General features: G+C 32.5%; 2 protein-coding genes across 4 annotated transcripts; both read left to right on the top strand.

Annotated features, from left to right (window-relative positions):
• The first annotated feature begins 545 nt into the window (after nt 1-545).
• LOC114722056 (protein transport protein Sec61 subunit alpha) lies at nt 546-4,272 on the top strand. Its single transcript, XM_028907980.1, has 7 exons — nt 546-675; nt 1,350-1,702; nt 1,943-2,170; nt 2,301-2,655; nt 2,738-2,865; nt 3,032-3,167; nt 3,811-4,272. Exons 2-7 carry the CDS (start codon nt 1,359-1,361, stop codon nt 4,048-4,050), a joined length of 1,431 nt encoding a protein of 476 aa, XP_028763813.1. The 5' UTR covers nt 546-675; nt 1,350-1,358; the 3' UTR covers nt 4,051-4,272.
• Nucleotides 4,273-13,152: 8,880 nt separating this feature from the next.
• LOC114722086 (protein GRAVITROPIC IN THE LIGHT 1) lies at nt 13,153-17,612 on the top strand. Of its 3 annotated transcripts, XM_028908018.1 has the most exons (4): nt 13,153-13,399; nt 13,871-14,016; nt 15,593-17,008; nt 17,121-17,612. In XM_028908018.1, the coding sequence occupies exon 3, from the start codon at nt 15,593-15,595 to the stop codon at nt 16,973-16,975; it is 1,383 nt and encodes a 460-aa protein (XP_028763851.1). In that variant the 5' UTR covers nt 13,153-13,399; nt 13,871-14,016; the 3' UTR covers nt 16,976-17,008; nt 17,121-17,612. The 3 variants fall into 3 exon arrangements, with proteins under 3 accessions (XP_028763851.1, XP_028763849.1, XP_028763850.1); XM_028908016.1 differs by lacking the exon at nt 13,871-14,016; XM_028908017.1 differs by lacking the exon at nt 13,153-13,399 and having other exon boundaries at nt 13,410-14,016.
• Nucleotides 17,613-20,889: the final 3,277 nt, after the last annotated feature.

Raw genomic sequence — 20,889 nt, 5'->3', positions numbered from 1 at the left:
TCTCAAGTCCATGTGCTTTCCCTTTGTAAGGTCCCTATAATACATGATGCCATTGGCAGAGAAACAAGTGAGGACAGTGTCCGTAGTGAAATGAAATACCAGAGCAGATTTATAATATCTAATTAATGATTGCATTTTCTATTTTTTAAAAGATACGTAATTTCAATTTTTTAAATTTAAAAAGGATATGATATAATAGATATTTTAAATACTTTCTTGAGTATTTAAAATATCTATTATTTTTAAGTATTTATTTAAAGTATTTAAAAATTAAAATTACATATCAAATACTAAATGTTATTTTTTAAAGGACATGGAAATTGATACAAGTATTAATATCTTTATTTTGAACTTTTAAAAATTATGGAAATGATATGACCCAAAATTTAGATTTTAAAGAGATTTTGCGTCTTTCCTCTCTCTAGCCAAAATAAAATAAAATCTGCAAGATCTAAAATATCCACGTCACGGTCACTGTAAACGCGTTTGACAGTGATTGGCTCCATATTCGTCCTCTTTCACTCATTGACGCAAGCGCCCAGCCCGCCGGAGAAAACCCTTTCTCCGTTTATTTAAAAGAATCAAACTTTGTTTTCAGATCCGGTGGCTCCCTTCTTCTGAATCCGAATCTACCTCTCCTTCCTCCGCTGATCTCGAATACGCGTTTTTTTCTGGGTAAATCTCTCGGTTTCCCCCTGCCATGTTCCATATCGGAAAATTCTTGGATCTGTTTTTAATTCGTATTCCTGTGCCTCTTTCCGATCTCGCTTCGTGCTGTTGACTATGCTTTCCCGCGTGCTTAATGTTTATCATGCGAATTATTGATCGGTGCTGTGGGGTTTATTTTTCGATTTGGACATCCATTTAGATTGGTGTTCGTTGTGTTTGACGTCCCCTGCATCAGCCAAATCCAGCTATGTTGCGTGCGTTGCTATTGCTTTCTTCGATCCACACGATGGGTTAACTTGTCTATGACCTGCACGATCCGTACAACTTAATGCTCATGTCTTTGCCCTCGTAGTTGGAGGCCAGCAAGGCTGACAGTGGAAACTTGCCAAAATTTTTCCTTGGGTTGTTAGCTTGCTTTTTGGTTAATGTTGAGGATTAAGCATAGCTTGGCCAATTGAGGCGTACGATTTGCTTTGCTCGTAGAATAGACAATATGTTATCTGCTCGGAAAAACGGGGGGGATCTGTCAATCCCGAACATCCTTCAAAACTGAAAGCGATGTTTATTTCTTCTTATTAACCACCATCACCATCAATTAGTTTATTTGCCTAATAGTTCTATATGGTCCTTTTATGTATATATTCTAATTAACACGTTTCTGTGCTGGTGAACTTGTGCAGCTCCATAAGATGGGAGGTGGGTTTAGAGTGCTTCACCTGGTTAGACCATTTCTCTCCTTTCTGCCTGAAGTTCAGACTGCCGACAGGAAAATTCCATTTAGGGAGAAGGTCATATACACTGTAATTTCTCTGTTCATTTTCCTCGTCTGTAGTCAGCTCCCTCTCTATGGAATACACTCAACAACCGGTGCAGATCCATTCTATTGGATGCGTGTTATACTTGCTTCAAACCGTGGAACTGTTATGGAGCTTGGGATCACCCCCATTGTTACCTCTGGGCTGGTGATGCAACTGCTTGCTGGTTCAAAGATCATTGAAGTAGACAACAATGTCCGTGAAGATCGAGCCCTCTTGTAAGTGTCTCTGTTCATTTGTGGATGTTGGCGGTCATAAAGTAGCTCTGTCTAATAGTTGCAAAACTTATTGATGAAATCAGAATTTTATGGCTGTCAATTGTCTCATTTTTTTTTTTTTGCATTATTTTCTTGCAGAGGCTTTGCAAAGCTTTACTTCTGCAAATTTTGCTGCCCTTATGTGCGTCTAGATTGTTTTGTGCCGTATGTTTAAATTATTTCTACTTTTTTTTGGTCCAGAAACGGAGCACAGAAACTGCTTGGCATCTTGATAGCTATTGGAGAGGCGGTTGCCTATGTTCTTTCTGGGATGTATGGTAGTGTGGGCCAACTTGGAGTGGGGAATGCTATACTCATCATCATTCAGCTGTGCTTTGCGGGTATCATTGTGATTTGCTTAGATGAGCTTCTTCAAAAAGGATATGGCCTGGGTTCTGGAATTTCCCTATTCATTGCAACTAATATCTGGTGAGTTTTGTCACGTATTTTATATTTGCTAGTGCTGTGCTTTCCCCGGCTTTGCTGTCTAGTCTTACAGGAAATATTAGCATGGGACCTTTATTGACTGCCTAATCAGAGTTCCCCTATTTTACTGCAGTGAAAATATCATATGGAAGGCATTTAGTCCCACCACCATTAACAGTGGACGGGGTGCTGAATTTGAGGGTGCTGTTATTGCTCTATTCCATTTGTTGATAACTAGAACAGACAAAGTTCGTGCTCTACGTGAGGCATTTTACAGGCAGAATCTTCCTAACGTGACAAATCTTCTTGCTACTGTTTTGATCTTCTTGATTGTGATATACTTCCAAGGTTTCCGTGTGGTTTTGCCTGTAAGATCAAAGAATGCCCGTGGACAGCAGGGTTCATATCCCATTAAACTATTTTATACCTCTAACATGCCCATTATTCTTCAGTCTGCTCTGGTTTCCAATCTGTACTTTATCTCTCAGGTAGTAAAGTTTGTTGTACGTTGCATCTTGGACTTCATTTTGGTGTTTAATATTTTAACAACTTATTATTTGGTGATCACAGCTGCTTCACCGAAAGTACAGTGGGAACTTCATCGTGAACTTATTGGGCAAATGGAAGGAGACTGAATATGGAGGTGGTCAGTCTATTCCTGTGGGTGGCCTTGCATATTACATTACAGCACCATCTAGGTATGAAAAGTGATTTTTCAAACTTTCATCGGGTCTATATTCCTCTATAGTTTTGTGCCATGTCTGATATGTTATATGTGACCTAATGCTCTTACCAATCATAAATTTGACGTTGTTTTTACTTAAACTGTTATTGAAGTTCTTGCTTAAATTATTTTCCTGGCAGCTTGGCTGATATGGCAGCCAATCCTTTCCATGCTTTGTTCTATTTGGTGTTCATGTTGTCGGCCTGTGCCTTGTTCTCTAAAACTTGGATTGAAGTCTCTGGATCATCTGCTAGAGATGTTGCCAAACAATTGAAGGTAATGAGAAATACTAGTTATGCAGATTTAGTTTGATGTTTTACTTGCCTTTAACAGTGTCTGCGGAACATGCCTGGCTTGTTTTTGTCATCCTTTAATTCATGTCATATGAGTTTGTAATTGAAGATGTCTGATAAGTTGTGTGCGACTTCCAGTGCCACGTGTCATCAAAGCTCTTGTTTTAGGGTTGATTTGATGTAATTATCAGTGTTTTCCTCTTAATATACACAACGAAAAATATCTGCACATAGTTTTTTTGAGGGTCTCTTTCCAGTTCACTTAGGTTGTGCTCAACTGGGTAAAGTTTGGCACACTGTACCAGACGATTATGTTGAAGCAATGTTGTGCCTGAAAAGAAATAAACTTGTCTTTAAGCCAACTCTAATGTTAGCTGACATTACTTGAGGTTGTGCTGAATGAAGTTGCATTTCAAGGTTGCTTATGGCATCTGCTAATTCTTGTAGACTATACATCTTTTTGTTGTCTTGGGCCAATCTTGTAACCTACGTTTGAACACCCAGTTTTTTGAGAGTTTTGGGATGAAGTGCTACAAATGTTATGCAGATTTCGCGTCCATAAAGTTGGTCTTTTTAAATTTCCCGTGTCATATATCATGCTGACAGTTTGGTGGGGTACTCTGCAGGAACAACAAATGGTGATGCCAGGACACCGTGAATCGAACTTGCAGAAGGAGCTGAACCGATATATCCCCACGGCGGCAGCATTTGGCGGGATCTGCATAGGTGCACTGACCGTGTTGGCTGATTTCATGGGGGCAATTGGATCAGGCACTGGGATTTTACTTGCAGTGACCATTATTTACCAGTACTTCGAGACATTCGAGAAGGAGAGGGCTAGCGAGCTCGGCTTCTTTGGTTTCTAAGACCCTCTTCGCTACTATATTTCTTTTGTTATAGACATCCTTCACAACCTGTAAGGCCGGACGTAGAGTAGTTTTGCCCCTTTTTGTTAATTTATTCTTGCTTTTGTATTTTTTTTTTCTGGAGTAGGCAATTCCCAAGTATAATCAAACCAAAAAGTTTGTTTTAATTCCTCATACTTTCTAGTCTAATTATAATTATAATTATAACTGCGTTCACCGTTAGTACGATGCAAGATCCCCAGGACACATATCTCTTGGGCAGTTCCTTTTGTTATGGTTTAAGATTAAGAGAATTTTCAATTACGTCCTAATATTTTTCAATTTTAGCTAAAAACTGAAGACATTCATTAATGTACTGTTAATATTCGAAAATATTAAGCAAATTAGTTTTTTTCCAATTATTAAGTAAATAAATTTGCTATTCATAACAATTTTGTATTATTTCTTCTTAACTATATTTTTTAATCATATGTATTAAAATTATTTCATGATGGAAATCTTTTAATGAGTACATTTAATAGAGATATGTTGAGAATAAATTATAAATTTGAAAGATAAAATAAAATAAAATATTATATTTAAGACTAAATTTAAATCTTAACTAGTATTTTTGGTAAAAAAAATTTAATTAATTTTTTTATTAAGGATGGGTGGTATAGTAATATTTAGTTGTGAATTTCCGCTGCAATGCCGTTCTCTTTATTCAATTTCGTAATTCATGGCCCTCGTAATTAGCTGTGAAAAACAGTACACGTTGGTGGCCTGACTTAACGAAAAGTGATACTTTTATAACGAGAGAAGCTTTAGACCTCAGTCCTCTAAGCCATATGGCACTAAATGGAATAAACAAAAAATTTGATTTTTTTTTTTTTAAAAATATTTATGACAGTTGAAAACTCATTCTCGGGATTGTTTGGCAGGGGATAAATAAATAGGTGGGAAATTATTTTTTTAGAAAATTATAACATTTTAATTAAACTATTTTTTTGGCCAGATTTTAATTAAAATATTTCCGCTAATGATTTAAAAGACCTCATTTATTGGGACTCATACGACATCGCTTCCAAGCATATAAGACTAAATGCAATAAACAAAAATTATTCATGACGTTTTTTGACACAATTATTTATGACAGTTGAAAACCCACTTTTATGGGATTGTTTGGTAGGTAATAAATAAATGGAATTTTTTTTGGGGGGAAAGTAATGAATTTTTTAATTTGATTTACTAAAAAAATCTTAACTTTTTGAAAAGCTAAGCTTCATCATTCTCCCAGAATTTAACTAAATTGAACCGAGCAAGCAGTAAGAAACAAGTAGAATGAAACTATGAAGAGCCCAAACGAGTTGCCAAAATAAATAGAGCATGGCTTGAGAATGGTTTCATTTCTTACATTTTTAATAAGACTGACATTATTTGTAATTCTTAAAATTTTACCCCATTTTGATCTTGATGACCGAAATTTGTGATTTTGGTTACTGAAACTCTGTTTTATAGACAAAAAAAAACCTATTTCGAAATTAAATTTTTTTAAGTGGATCGAAGTATCGAACTGGTGTTAAATTTTCAAGACCAAACCACTAATTTTAAATTTTAGAGAGAAAAAAATAAAGTCAAAATTCAGGGGCCAAAAATTATATTAATCCGTTTTAATTAATGATATTAAAGGGAAAAAAAGTGTACTGTAGGAAAATGCACTGTTTTCTAATACATACTACCTGGAGTTCTTAATATAAAATCTGTCAACTAATTTGAGTAGATTAAGGAGATTAGTTGAATTAATTATTTGTAATAAATAAGTACTATCTTTTTTAAAATATTCTTACTAATCAAATGTATTAGCTACTGGCTAGAACTATTATTATTATAAGAAATATATTTAAAAATAAATAAATAAATAAAATATATTTAAATTTTATATTTAAAACTAAAATAAAAATTAAATAAGCAAACAAAAAGTAATATATTGATATATTGTTGGCCAATTGATACGCTGACGTTGAAGGGAAGAATATTTTGTAGTAGCAATGTAGAAATTTGACATTGGCCTGGTAGGTGTGGGTGCCCCTGCCGGCTTGCCGACCCTGAGATTTTCAATAAAATAATGGGCCGACTGGACCATTCAGATTGTAGAAAAGAAGATTTCCCTCTTTCTCATTTATATTTAACATAAAACTTAATTAATTAATTTGAGTAAATTAAAGATATTAATTAAAATTATATATTTTTCTTTAAACATCCTAAATATATTTTTTAATTCACTTCCTCCCTCTCTTATTTAATTATTATTGGTCAAATATTAATAGGATTAATTTTAAAAAATTAATAAATTTATAAAATATGTCTTTTATATAGAATCAATATTAAGTAGAATGAGTATTATAAATGTCAGATTTAAGCACATGTTTTGGGGCCAAAAAAAAAATGCGAAAAAGGTTATAACATACGGGTGCCGTGTTGTCCATGAATGACTAAAGCAAATCTTTTTCAGCCTAAGAAAAAGGAATGAATAATATGAGAAAGATTTCGTCCAAATTCTATTTTAATTTTTTTTTCATTTTTATATATAATCAGTCTATCAATACAAAGCTCCATTAAGATTAATAACACATCACCACCACCCACGATGCATCCGTTAGTTCTGAGCCAAAAGGGTGCCATCTGTTACTATATTAGAATGTACGCAATTCACAAAAATTAAGGGGAAAAAGTTAAACTAATTATTTGTAATTATCATGTTAAAAATCATGATATATGTATCTTAAAATATTCTAGCAATTAATCCATTATATTTACTTCTTTCTGTTGACTGAAAACTAGAGCATTAGGGGTTTTATAAAAAAAAACATTGCTAGAATGAATATAAATAAATAAATCATTGCATTATAAATTAGATTTTATATTTAAAATCAGAAATAATATTATATTAAAAAATCAAATTATTCAAATCAAAGTCCTCAAAAAACCCTACGTCTAAATATAAAATTTAAAAAGTGTTTAGATATAAACCAAACCATAGTTTCAGAAGTAATTTTATAATCCACAAGATAAATATGTGAAGAAATTTATTTCAATTTATAAAAAAGTGCTTAAGCACTTTTTATAAACACTTTTCTATCTAAACACTTTTTTTAGTTTGCAATAAAATATAATATACACACACAATCCAACAATCTTGGTGTTTCGCGCCATTTCGGGGATTTCGACTTTATCGATATTTTGACCGTGCCCCTCCAGACCCAGTCCACTTATTATGCTCAGCAGATTCTCTGTCCTTTTTTTTTTTTAAATAATTTGCTTTCCAACATCTTCAAAATGGATTTCTTTAATTAAATGATCATTATTTAGACGCGTAAAAGCTCTCTTGTAATAAATACGTGGCTCTGAATTTAATTTCGCTTATAACTTCTTTTTTTTTTTGGTTGACAGCGATTGCCCCTCTAAGCAAACGAACAAACGGGTCTTTATTTTTTAACTGGAATAAATGTTAAATTTTACGGTTCATAACTTTTCTTTCAGCCAAAGCCAGGTTAATTACTGTAAATTGCCTCCCTGCTGACCGCTAATTAGCATCATTGCTAGATTCTTTCTATTTAACTACATAATCATAAAAATTAGAAGTTTTCTCGTATGGATTAATTAACAGGATTAATATTCCAAAGTATATGTGGAATTTTAAATTTTATAATAATTATAACAAATCATCATTGTACTGCGCGATTCTTCCAGTGGGGCATGTGTTGGGAAATTTGGAATGATTAAAAAAAAAACTTTATTTTGCTGTTTGAATTTGAAAATAAAAGGAGCCTACTTTTTGTTTTCTTTTTCTTTTTCAGTAGAAATTTTAAGGCTGGGATTGGATTTTTAATTAAGTTGATGGTTAATTAATTTATTTTACGCACATGTCCTAAGTGCATGAAACGTGCATTTGTCTCCACTCCTTTAAAGACTCTGTATTGCTACATCCCACCTACTCCTAATTGTGACATGTGCCAATTAAATACCCACAATACATATTATAAATTATGTATGGCTAGAGTATAATTTAAATTAAAATAATATTTATTAATGTTAAAAAGGGAAATTCGTAAAGGGGAGTGGGATGTAAAGTGATCAAGTGAATTTTTTATTTTTGTGATTTTGTTACAACCTTTTATTAAATTTCACACGAGCCTACGTGTGCATTATTGACATTGTCTCCTAATATCTTTACTTTTTCAAAATATATTATGTTTTTCATGAACCTAATTTAATCTATTCACGGAATTAGACAGGAAATTAAATGTTTGCGTCATTTCAGTCTGTCAATCTTGTCTCGCTTAAAACGCAGAACACTCCAATGTCGTTTTCAGATACCAATCACGTCGTATACCACGGAATTAGAAATTCGATCACACATAAAGCAAAATGATTATTTATTTAGTCAATCGTCAAATCTCATTCCCTGACAGTTTTTTGGCATCCAAAGTCTTTGATTTTTTTAAAAAAATCTAACTGTATGAAATAATAATAAAATGACCATTTCCAGCGACTTCATAACAGCAAGAGGTTTTGTTAATTATATAAAACTAACAATTTAAATTATATAAAATGCCTAAACATTTTTAATTTTCTTATAAGCGTAACGGGATAGCAATTTTTCAATAAAAATTCATGTCAATCAGTCTCTAAACACTTAGAATAATTATACCAATAATTATACCATTTTGTGTTTCTAATATAAAAATTGCATTATTTTTAAAGATGTTTTTTGCTTGATTCTCTCCATTTTAATTGGTTCGTATCTCATGTTTTCAAAATCTGGTGAGACATGGACAATGAAATAACACCTACGTGTACAAATGACTTGATCTTTCTATTTTAAAATATACGGGCTACATAATTACTTTATATAGATCAAAAACTAATTAAATTTTGTATTTGTAAATAACATGTTGGTTTATTTAAAGTATTTCATTTAGTTGTTTCTATTAAAAACCATTCATTTGATTCTTTTTTGATACATGCAGTTAAAGAATAGTTCTGAAAAAAATTATAAAAGACAAAATGAATTGCAATTTTATATTTTATAACTGATACAAGTGTTTTAACAAACTCTTAGATTTAGATAGGAGAGAACATGCATACAAAAATACATGAAAAAAATAATTGATCTTTCATTTATGCGAAAATCATTTCTTGCTTAACTAATATGTCCACTGATTTTAGCAAATTCTTTATGACCCAACTCCTTGGAAAGTCCTCTGGTCAGGAAAAAAAAAAAAAGGGTTTTAAAAAATGACCAGTACAGGCGACAAAGTTGGAATAATAGAAAAATCAAGTTTAGTTAAGTATTTGTTTGATATGCCATTTTAAAACTCCACAACTCAATTATAATCCTGAAGAAATAATTGGGATTATTATTATTATTATTGGGTCAAATAACTCTTAACCAAATTTAGAGTTAGAGCAAAAACCACTTATTTTGTGTTTTTTTTAACTCTTCATATACAAACAACTGGGAGTAATGCAGTATAAAATTTCATTGTTTTTATTTCATGTGTTTGTATAATTTTTTTATTAAATATATCTAATTATACATGATATATCGTACATGATAAATAAGTTGTTTTCGTATTTACTATTTTTTCAATAATACATTAACATCTTTTTATCTTTGTAGTTACAATTTTAATATTTTTTTCAAGTTATCAAATTATACATATACATGTACAATAAAGCGAAAATCTCCGCCAAATGAACTAGATTTATGATTTAGTAATTTTCAGATTTTTTTGGTGATATCTTTCCTATTTTTTAATCAGTTGTCAAACATCCAAACCCACATTTTAATTATATCTTCCAAATAAATTTCAATTTATCCAAGTAATTTTTTTTACAAGTAAATATTTAAATATAAATCATATTATATTAATTTATTTTTGTTTTCAAAGTGTGAATTGTAGCTTATATAAACTTTTATTTTAGCCAACAGCTTTTATTTTATTTTTTGCCAACTTAGCCAGGAACTTGGATAAACTTTAATTCAAACAAACTCAAATACTATTTGATGTGGCCCAATTAATAATGTCTTCTTATGCATGCGTTCTCATGACCATCCAATTCTACCAAAAGGGCAGATTATTATGTTATCTGATTAAGACTTTTAAACTGAAGTCCTATATTGCTTAATTAAATATTATGGCCAGCTATATAGTCTTGATTTAACTATATAATCAAATAAAGGACTTTTTTTTTTTGCCTGGGGGATAATCTGTAAGGTCTTAATCAGATCTTACTCTTACAGCCTTTGGAATTAAATTGAGATTATCATTAAATTAGACCATACATAAGATAATAAGAGTTTTCAGTGGCCAAGTAAGCCGACAATCTGATTATCAACTTGCTTTAATGTTGTAATAAAAGGATTGAACTAAAATTTAATCTTTTATCAATAACAATAGAAAATATCCAAAAAAAACAAAGTACATTTTATGATATGTAAGATTACGTGTCTTTCTATGATTTTTATTAAATATGTTACTCCTCCAGTTCTTAATATAGGACCTGATTGTTGGGTTAATTTTGGTTATAAATATAAGACTAATTTCTCATGTTTATCAATTTTTTCTAAATTATCCCTATAGATACTCTCTCAACCATAATTAAATAGAAGAAGAATAGTGAGTATTAAAAAAGATGATTATGGTATTTTAGGAAAAACATGCCACATTTCTTATAATTAACTAACTTACTTAATCTAATCAAATTTGTTAAATGAGTTTTATATCAAGGATCAAATGAGTAATATTTATGACCAATGAGTCCCGAACTCTGAATTTTACGGACTCACGTTATTCGTATTCATGAATATTATAATGAATAAAATTGCGGACTCAAATCCTAAGGTGAAGTGAAATACTTATAAATTATTTAATAGCTTTTAAATTACATATTATTTTTATATTTATATATCTTTACTTGATCGGTCTGTTAATTAGTAAAATATTATTAATTACCCCTTACTTCAGGGCATTTTCAGAAGAACTGTATATTTTGAAAGACAAAAAATACCTTATACTTGTTAATAAGATTCTAAAAAAATGTCTTATCACTGTGAACCGAGGGCATATTAGGGCCTGTTTGGCCAACCTTCAAAATCATGATTTTGGAGCCTAAACCAACTTGCCAAATAGGAGAAGAAATTGATAAATCATGGTTTTGGTTTCAAAATCATGGTTTCAAACCCGAAACTATAATCTCAGAAGAAGTGAATTCATTTTGCTTCTGGCTTAAATTGGAAAGTATGATTGTGCCTGTTAGAATAGATCCAAATAGTAATATGACTTTAACACCTCTCAATTAACCCCTCAATTATTTTTTATAAACATATCTAATCTTATATTTTATAAATATATATACACATATATTAATTATTTATTAATTACATTATCTTATATATTATTAATTATGTTGGTAAAAAATATATTATTAACAATTTTATTTCTTCAAATTAAAATATATTATAAAATATATTATTTATGTAATTATCATATTAACTGATACCTTTTTTAGTAATTTACACATATAAAAAGTGTTTCTGATAACAACTATCCAAACACTCTCACTTTATCAGAATTATTTTTTATAAAATTTATTTTTCACAAAATCTATTCTCTTAAAAATTTATTGTTCAGAAACTATTCTCTAAACTATAATTTGGTATTTTAAACACCTTCTTGACGAAACAAAAGAGCGGGATAGGTAATTTACTTTCGGGCCCAAAAAAACAAGTAATTTGCTTTAAACGAACAGCTAAGGAGAGGTGATTTGTCGATATTAATAGTACCAATATAATGATGATTAAGGGTGGGTTTGAGTGACACCCCAAACCATGGTTTGGATATTAGTCACCCAAACACCCACCCAAAAATTAAAATCATGGTTTTAGAAAAAGCAAAAAAATTTTGCTTTTGGAGAAAAAAGGGAGAGTGTGATAGCCTATAAGATATGTATCTTGTTATTTTTTTTATAAACATATTTTTTATAAACATATTTAATATTATATTTTATAAATATATATACATATTAATTATTTATTAATTATATTATCTTATGTATTATTAATTATGTTGGTAAAAAATATATTATTAACAATTTTATTCCTTCAAATTAAAATATATCATAAAATCTATTTTTTCTGTAATTATCATGTTAACTTATGTCTTTTTTTTAGTAATTTGTATATATAAAAAGTGCTTCTGATAACAACTATCCAAACACTCTCACTTCTCAGAATAACTTTTTTACAAAATCTATTCTTCACAGAATCTATTCTCTCCAGAATCTATTTTTCATAATCACTTTTTTAAACCACGTGTGGTTTCATCCAAACACACCCTAAGAGTGCGTGTGCGGATGGAAACCAAGAAACGGTCCACTTCATCAGAAACGGAGTTTCACAAGTCTCGACCGTTCATTGAATGAGTCTACAAATCTCGTACTAATCTCATTTACGACACGCTTTTTTTTTTTCCATTGGTGCAATTTTATATAGAAATTTTTTGAGTATAATTTTACAGCTAATCTTTTTCACATGCAATTTTATTCCAGGATTGCACCCAGAGAAAATCAAAATAAAATTACACTATTAAAAAGATAGCGCGTAAAATAGTATATGAAAAATAACTTGAGAAATAAAATTACACATTTATTTTTTTAAAATATAGTTTAACCAAAATATTTTTTTGAAATTTTATTAATTTTATTTTAAATATTAATAAAAAATTAATTTTTAAAATTAACATATGTATATAAAAAAAAAAAAAACTCTCTAGAAATAAACAACGAAACGCGCAGCCCTGACCTACGTAAGGATCTGATGATTTTACCCTGCACCTGAAATTCCATTGGTACCCCTACCAGACCTCGATATCTCCAACGCAACGGATAGGCGCTACCCTTGGAGAACAAGGGCAGAAACGTGCGATCGATGAATTATCGAAAATCCAATTCGGCCTCTTGGGGTCTCTTCTTTTTATATTCCCTATGCCTAGTCACCAGTGTGGTCGGACATTTCTCAATTCCGTCTCTGTTTTCCTCATTTCCCACCTTTTCCCTCCCGCTCTCTCTCTCTCTCTCTCTCCCCCTTCTCGGTTTCCCTCCCTCCAGGAAATTTTTCCCTCTGGATTTTCTCTGTCTCACAGCTGTCTTATTTCTGCCTCGGTGAAAAGGTTAAAGGTTCACCTCCCCCGTTAGCCTCGTCTTTAGAGGGCATGTTTTTCGAAGCTCAGAGGAAACGGAAAAAGAGCAGAGCATTCAAGTCTGTATCGAGATAGCGATTGGGACCCGATTTTACGTTTGACTTGAGGTTGGCTTTAGGAAACTCCATTCGCATTCATTCTTCATTTCTTCTGGCTTTTGATCCTCGTATAAAGTCTTCCTTTTAGTAGCATCATCCTGTTTTACGTCAAGGAGTTTTTTATGGGATGTGGTGCTGGTAGTAGGAAACAGAATCAGAAGCTTCGGGCTTGTGATTCTCGTTTAAAGTCCAAAGTCGGTGTTTTGTTTTTCATATCTTCTAAAGGGAACATCTTTATGGTTTAGACGCGTTTTCGTTTTATTCGCTGGCTAAAATATGACACGTTCTGGTTTTTCCTTTGATAAACTGTATCCTAATTTTTGAGTTTTCATTTGGGCAACTAGGTGTTGTGCTAGTACTGGTATTACTCAATACTCATTGTTTTTCGCCTTTTATGGTGTTCTGTTGTTTTTGTGTTTGGAGAAAAGTCTATTCCTTTGTGCTCTTTTGTCCATGTTTTTGATTCTACCCTTTTATCAGTCTTTGGTTGCAGGCTCTTTCAAGGTCGCAGTTATAGGGGACATGTATTTAAGTGTTGTTACTCTGTTTTCTTGAGTTTTACGTTTCCATAATGAAGAGAAGTTGACGCTTTCTTTTCCGCCCGATTTCGCGGCATAATTTAGAAGGTATAATGAACTGTCATGATATTTGTAACCCTCATGAAATGATAAGTGTGAAATTTCTCCGAGTTCTAAGCTGCTGCTCGCAGGCAGTATCGTCGTTGGGTCAACTTCTTCCTTTAGTGTGAATAGGCTTTGGTTGAAACAACCGAATGCTAGACCTCCTTTCGCAGTTTGTATTATTTACATTCCTTTAGGTAGCAAATCTCGGGTGCGGTAGATTTTGAAAGCACCCAAGAATCTCATCTTGTCTGATTTTGACTTTTGATACACTGTCATGTGAATGTCTGTCATGCTCGGTGTTTAAAGTGACAGTAGCCGCGAAAAACATGTTATGTGTTCTGCATAAGTGCTCGGTGAGGTGTTGGGATTAGTCATGGAGGACATCACCATGCTTAATAAAATCATTGTCTCTGTACACTCCCATCTTATCAAGCTATTGTTGTGGTGAGCAGTAGAGATGGGGTATAATAGATCTTTTACCACGTGGTAATGCTTGGTGGGGGTGATTAACTTTCTTACTGTTATGATCGTAAAGTGAAAAAAAGGAACATGTCAAATATTCACTTTGATGAGTCCTTTTGGTGCATAGGAGATACCAAGTACTAATTTACATCAAGTCCGTGTCTTTTAGATTTTGAATATCCAGATCTCAGGGAATCCTAAGGCATATAAGTCAGGAAACTAGTATTTTTGTGAATAAAAAATCACTTCGCATGTCGTCAGAATTTCAGATTGCAGCAGTTGCGGTTTACGTTTACCTAGTTTTTTTCCTTTCTAGTTGCAGATCTTGTATTCAAGGGTTTGCCTTTAGAATTGATGGGTTTTGTTAATTGTGGTTTAACAATTTCTTTTGTTATTATTGTGTTAACAATAATTCATACCAAAGAATCTGCAAGACTAGTTTGACTGGTTACATATTACAAGGAATATCTGACTATTCAATTGATGGGCCCACTGCTCTCATGCTTTTTTTTTCCGCCTTCCTACTGCTCTCAAGCTGATTGAAGCAATAGGTTAGAGAAACTAAGTTAGGCCTGCTTAACGTGTCATATCTGAACAGAAGTATCAATATGAATAATATTGTTTGTTTTTAACGTAAATCTTGTAACCATTGTTAAACTGATTCAGTTACTGATTATTTCTTCTTTTCTGCCCTCGCTTAATTTGGCTTTTATTTATGGCTTATGCTCCTAATTTCCATCTTGGACCGACATCCTTATTGTCAGGTCAATAAACATTTACATTTGAAATTTTCATTGAATCTTTACATCGTGTTTATACTCTTGATTTTTTTTAGAATCCATGCTTTCTCAAGTTCCTTATTGAACCAACTTTCTGACAATTTTGAAAGTTACTGAGAACTTTTACAGATGAAGAACAAAAAGAAAAATTCCATCTCCCATTGATGGCCTCGATCTGAGAGTTAAAGCATATTCCTTTTTTCTTTTCTTCAACGTGCTCATCATGATAGCCATCGTCTTTAAAGTTTAAACTTTATTGCTCTTGTGAATCTTTTTAAAACTTTAATACATTTCATCACTCTCATCTCATTTGCATAATCTGTAATACTTCTTTGCAGATGGAATCAGTTAAACCATCAGCAGTTGCACCAAGAAAGAGTAAATTGGGTCGCACGTTTGCCAAGGTTCTTCACATTAAAGCACTCACTGGATTTGCGCAAACTGAAGGACAAAAGAAAGTTAAGACTGAAGCAAATCTCAAGGATGAAGGTAACAGCTTGTGTCGTAACTTTGAAAATGAAGAGCTTCAAGAAAGATTAGCCGCAGAAGCTTCGCTAGCAAAAGTATTTGCCAGCATTTCTTTTGTTAAGGCTTCATATGCCCAGCTTCAATTTGCTCAATCTCCTTATGATCCAGATGGGATTGAAGCTGCTGATAAATTAATAGTCTCTGAGTTGAAGAACTTGTCTGAGCTAAAGCAGTGTTACGTCAAGAAACAGTCAGATCCTTCACCTGAGACAGCCATTCTCGCAGCTGAATTGAAGGAGCTGCAAAGTGTTAACAAAACCTTCGAGGTTACGGGGAAGAAGCTAGAATCTCAGGTAAGGCTAAAGGAATCTGAGATTATATTTCTAAGGGAGAAGTTAGAGGAAGCTAACAAGCATAACAGAATGATGGAGAAGAGATTGAATCAAAGTGGCTCATTATCTATGCTTGATAATCTGCATATATCTGGATTAAGTTCTAGCCATTTTAACTCTGTTCTTCGCCACACAATAAGGTCGATCAGAAGTTTTGTAAGGTTGCTTGTGGATGAAATGAGATCCGTTGGGTGGGATATTGATGGTTCTGTGAATGCTATTCATAGGAACATTGTCTACTGGAAAGAAGATCACAAGTGTTTTGCCATTGAGTCCTTCGTTTGCAGGGAAATGTTTGAGTCTTTCCGGCTTCCTAACTTCTCTATTCATAGTGGAAGTCCTCCAGATAGGAATGATCAGCAGAAGCTGTTCTATGAGAGATTCAATGAGCTGAAGTTCATGAAAGCAAAAGAATTTCTTTCTGAGAAGCCAAGATCATCATTTGCCAAATTCTGCAGGGCCAAGTACCTAAGGCTTGTTCATCCAAAGATGGAGTTGTCACTTTTCGGTAACCTGCGCCAGAGAGACCTTCTAAATGCTGGGGAATTTCCTGATACTAGCTTCTTCACATCATTTGCGGAGATGGCTAAGAGGGTATGGCTCCTGCATTGCTTGGCCTTCTCCTTTGAGCCTCAAGCTTCAATCTTTCAAGTGAAAAAGGGGTGTAGGTTCTCTGAAGTGTACATGGATTGTGTGAATGATGATGATTTTTCCGACCATACACAAGTCGCTTTCACTGTTGTTCCAGGATTCAGGATAGGTAAAACTGTTATACAGTGCCAAGTTTACCTCTCACAGTCCCAAAGCAGGGTAGAAAAGTACACTTCGGCCAAACAAAGGCAGCCCCAGTTCAGGCCCTGACCCTACAATATCATATGGCGGGAAAATTCTCAGGTAAACTTCAAAAGATAAAATAAATCATGAAATTACTCGGAACTATGTTTAGGCATACTTGGGACATGTTTGGTTTGTCTTATGATTAGTTTGGTTTATTTATCTCTTGCAGATTGATTTTACACAGGAATCTCTCTCGTACATTGAACTGGAAGCCATTGTTTTCTTTCATGAAATCTGGGGGAAGGACATGGCCCGTGCAGGACTAAAGAATCTCTGTGCCTCTGATACAATGAACTGGAAGCCATTATTTTTCTCTCTTGTGAAGTTTGGCGGGAAGGACATGGCCTGTGCATGGCTGAGTGTGTTGGTGGGGGCTCCTTGTCCATTTGTATTTTGTCAATTTTGAATAGGGAAGCGCGTGGACCGTTGCATTGGGAACAACCCTTTTTCACTTCAGAATCTTTTGGTTTTAGTATCATGCTTGTTTTAAATTTCTCAGACACACCCTCACCTCAAGTTTTTTGTTGATATTAGGCCAGGTAGTGGCATAGGGTCTGTCTAGCTGTTCTGCACATCTTTACAAGACATTGCATGATATAATATATGTACAGAATGATATATATGTAGCTGGTAGTTTCATAATCCTCTCTCTCTCTCTCTCTCTCTCTCTCTATTATTTAAATCTCACTCCTTTTCTTTAATTCCTTTTGGTTTTCTTGGAGATTATTTTATGCATATAGCATTGGATGCCCGAGAATCTATGTACTGAGGGTATCATCATTCTTCTTCATTCCCGTTTGGGAATGCTCACTTGTTGGGACTCGGAGATTTTCAAGTTTACAAAAAGCAAAAAGAAGTGAAATGCCATTGATGTCCTTGTGGCTGTTAAACCAATAATGCAGGGTGAGATGTGCGAATTTATTGTAGTACTGGGCTCCTATTTATTTGTGAACTTATTATTAAGGGAGGCTATCTGTCGGGTCCCACTATGTTCCATCAAGTCCCCAGGTCGGTGATGCTGACGATGGAGCGGGTCAAGACGATTTTGGCATCCTTTCATGTCTCTTAAAGGATTTGCCATTCTCTGAAATAATTCTTAATAAGAATTTCAAATTCAATTTCTATTAGGCAAATCAAGAAATCCAAAGCGGGAGAATTTGATTAAAAAATAATGTTTGAAAACTTAATTAACTAAAAAAAGTTAAATTTGAACGCTCATGATTATGATTCGTTTGTACAACTTTTTTTTTTTAGTTATGTACAACATATCTTTTGTTAGATATGTTGTGTGTGAATGAGTGTCGTATTTTATTAATGATATATTGCATATCTTAAAAAGAAAAATTACACCTGCATATTATTATTGGATTACAATTACACTTGTTCAAATTTTGGTTTTTTTAGTCAATTAAGTTTTCAAATGAGGATTTGGAAAAATAACATAAAAAGAAGTTAAAAATTATAATATTCTAATTGAGACATCTAAGAAGTCAAAATCTCAAGAAAGAAAGTGATATTTGATTTGATATTTTACAAATGTAGTTAAATAACAAAAATGTTTTCGTATCAAAAAGTTTATTAACAAGTTGTGAGCTAGTAATAACCCATATTGAATAGTAAATAACAAAAAATGTACTAATAATTATAAGTTATTTATTAATAAGTTGTAAATTGACAATAACAAATATTGAACAAGTAATGACATGAAATATACTCACAATGATAAATTTAATAGTTTTTTTATAAAAAAAATGATATAAAGATATTTTAGTTATTTAATTACATTTGTAAAATATCAGATCAAGTACTATTTTTTTTTTGGGCTTTTGACTTCTTAGGTCCCTAACTTTTTTTTTTTTTTGACCAGCAAATCTTAGGTCCCTAACTGGAATATTATAATGTCTAATTTTGTTATGTCATTTTTCCCAGGGATTTTTAACCAAAATTTTCTAATATAAAATTCATATATAACACCATATTATTGAAAAGTTTGAGATGTAAAGCACAGGTGTCAAAGTGTGCTTGGAATATTATAACGCAAATGGGTGGTGGGAACTGGGAAATGGTAGGGTCAACTTTTGCTGCAGAATATGTAATGAGAGGCAGGCAATGGCAGGCTGATATGATCTTCTTTTTCCTTTCAACCATCAACATCTTCCTCAGGTGGGGACCCTTCTTTAGCCAAGCCCTTCAATTTCTCCTGACGTGACGACCCTTTTCTTTTATATTTGGGGCTCCAAGTCCATCTTTCAAACTTGGGAGGTTCATTCCCTCCCTCCACGCAATCATAATTTAGTCAATCAGATTCCTTTTTTTGACCTTTCCACCCAAACACGGACACATTCATTCTTACAAATGTATATGGGGAAGAGAAGGATGTTATTTGCTTTGCACAGGTTGGTCCCATGTTAAATTTGATAGATCATATCTAACTGCAGGTTATAATTATGGCAGGCCAATGCCCCCAGTCAATCTATCGGCAGATTTGATGCTTTTTCCCTGAACATGTAAACATGCAAGATTTAACTAATTTGATTAAATTAAAAAAATTAAGTAAATTAGTAAATTATAAAAAATGATATATTTTTTTTTAAAGCACCAAATTATTTTTTTTTAATATCTCCCTTCTTCTCTTAATTGATTATATTTGTGGGAGTATCAATAAAGGTATTTTGAAAAAAATTAATAAATATGAAAAATAGGTCTTATATTTATGATCAAGATCAACTCAATAATTATGTTCTATATTAAGACTGAAGGAGTATAAAGGAAACAGAAAAAACGAAGATGTTAAGATAAACATGTGATCAAGGTATAAGATTTGTAATAAACATGCACAAGAAAGAGTTGGTATGATATTTATTCAAAAAATAATAGAATATAATTTGAAGTGCTTCAAATAAGTGCAAAGAAGGTTGTTAGAGTTACTCTTGTGAAGACTGAAATGTAAATATAAAATTATTGGATAAGATCTTTTGGTTGATAATGTAAATAAACAATTAGTTGTTAACCGAACATAATAAGATCATGCAATTCACTTGATGAGATAAATCTTATCATTACTCTTGTTATGTTTATTCAATACATTATTACCCGTGTGTTACTATTTGTGATTGGATGAGATCCCGGGGGATCATTTGGGTAGGCCCCCCATAATCTTGATTGTCTACTTTAGTCTGAGTCTTTAGTTGTTAGTCTTTGTGGCTTTGGTTAGTTAAACGATACACTGTTGTCTCCTTGTAAGTATAAAGTAGATTAAACTAATGAAAGGTGAGAATGCATGCCTTTAGATTTAACTCTTGACCCTTGAGTGTTGATTATTGCCTCCGCTTCTAATTATAAGACCTCACTTATAGACTACAAATGAGGTCTTATAATTAAGACTTGAGGTAATATTATACTCCTCTGGTCCTTAATATAAAACCCATTTAACTAATTTGATTAGATTAAGGAAGTTAGGTAAGTTAGTTAATTATAAAAAAAGTGACACATTTTTCCTAAAACACCATAATTATCTTTCTTAATATCCCATCTTCCTCTTCTACTTGACTATGGTTGAGGGGGTATCCATAGGGGTAATTTAGAGAAAATTGATAAATATGAGAAATGGGTCTTATATTTAGAACCAAAACCAACTCAAGAATTGGGTCCTATATTAAGGACCGGAGGAGTACTATCTTTTCAACTTTTAAATATAATGAATAATTGTCATATTTTTATCAATGAACATATAATCACATGCTCTTTTTTCTTGGTTAGATATCATTATCCTTCCTTTTATTAGAAGCAATACTATTTAAGATACTATGAGATTCTAAATATAGGCATATTTTTAAGTGAGGATTTGAATACTGATTAAAACTAATATCTTTCATTAGAGCCAATTTATTAGTTAACATTGCACGAGCCCACCCAAACAAAACCTCATAGGCCTGCTA

Source organism: Neltuma alba, unplaced genomic scaffold, assembly GCF_004799145.2.
Source record: "Neltuma alba isolate B1F8T4 unplaced genomic scaffold, ASM479914v2 tig00012081_pilon, whole genome shotgun sequence".
In the NCBI taxonomy this organism is placed as follows: domain Eukaryota; kingdom Viridiplantae; phylum Streptophyta; class Magnoliopsida; order Fabales; family Fabaceae; genus Neltuma; species Neltuma alba.
This window is presented reverse-complemented; position numbering and strand designations above follow the sequence as displayed.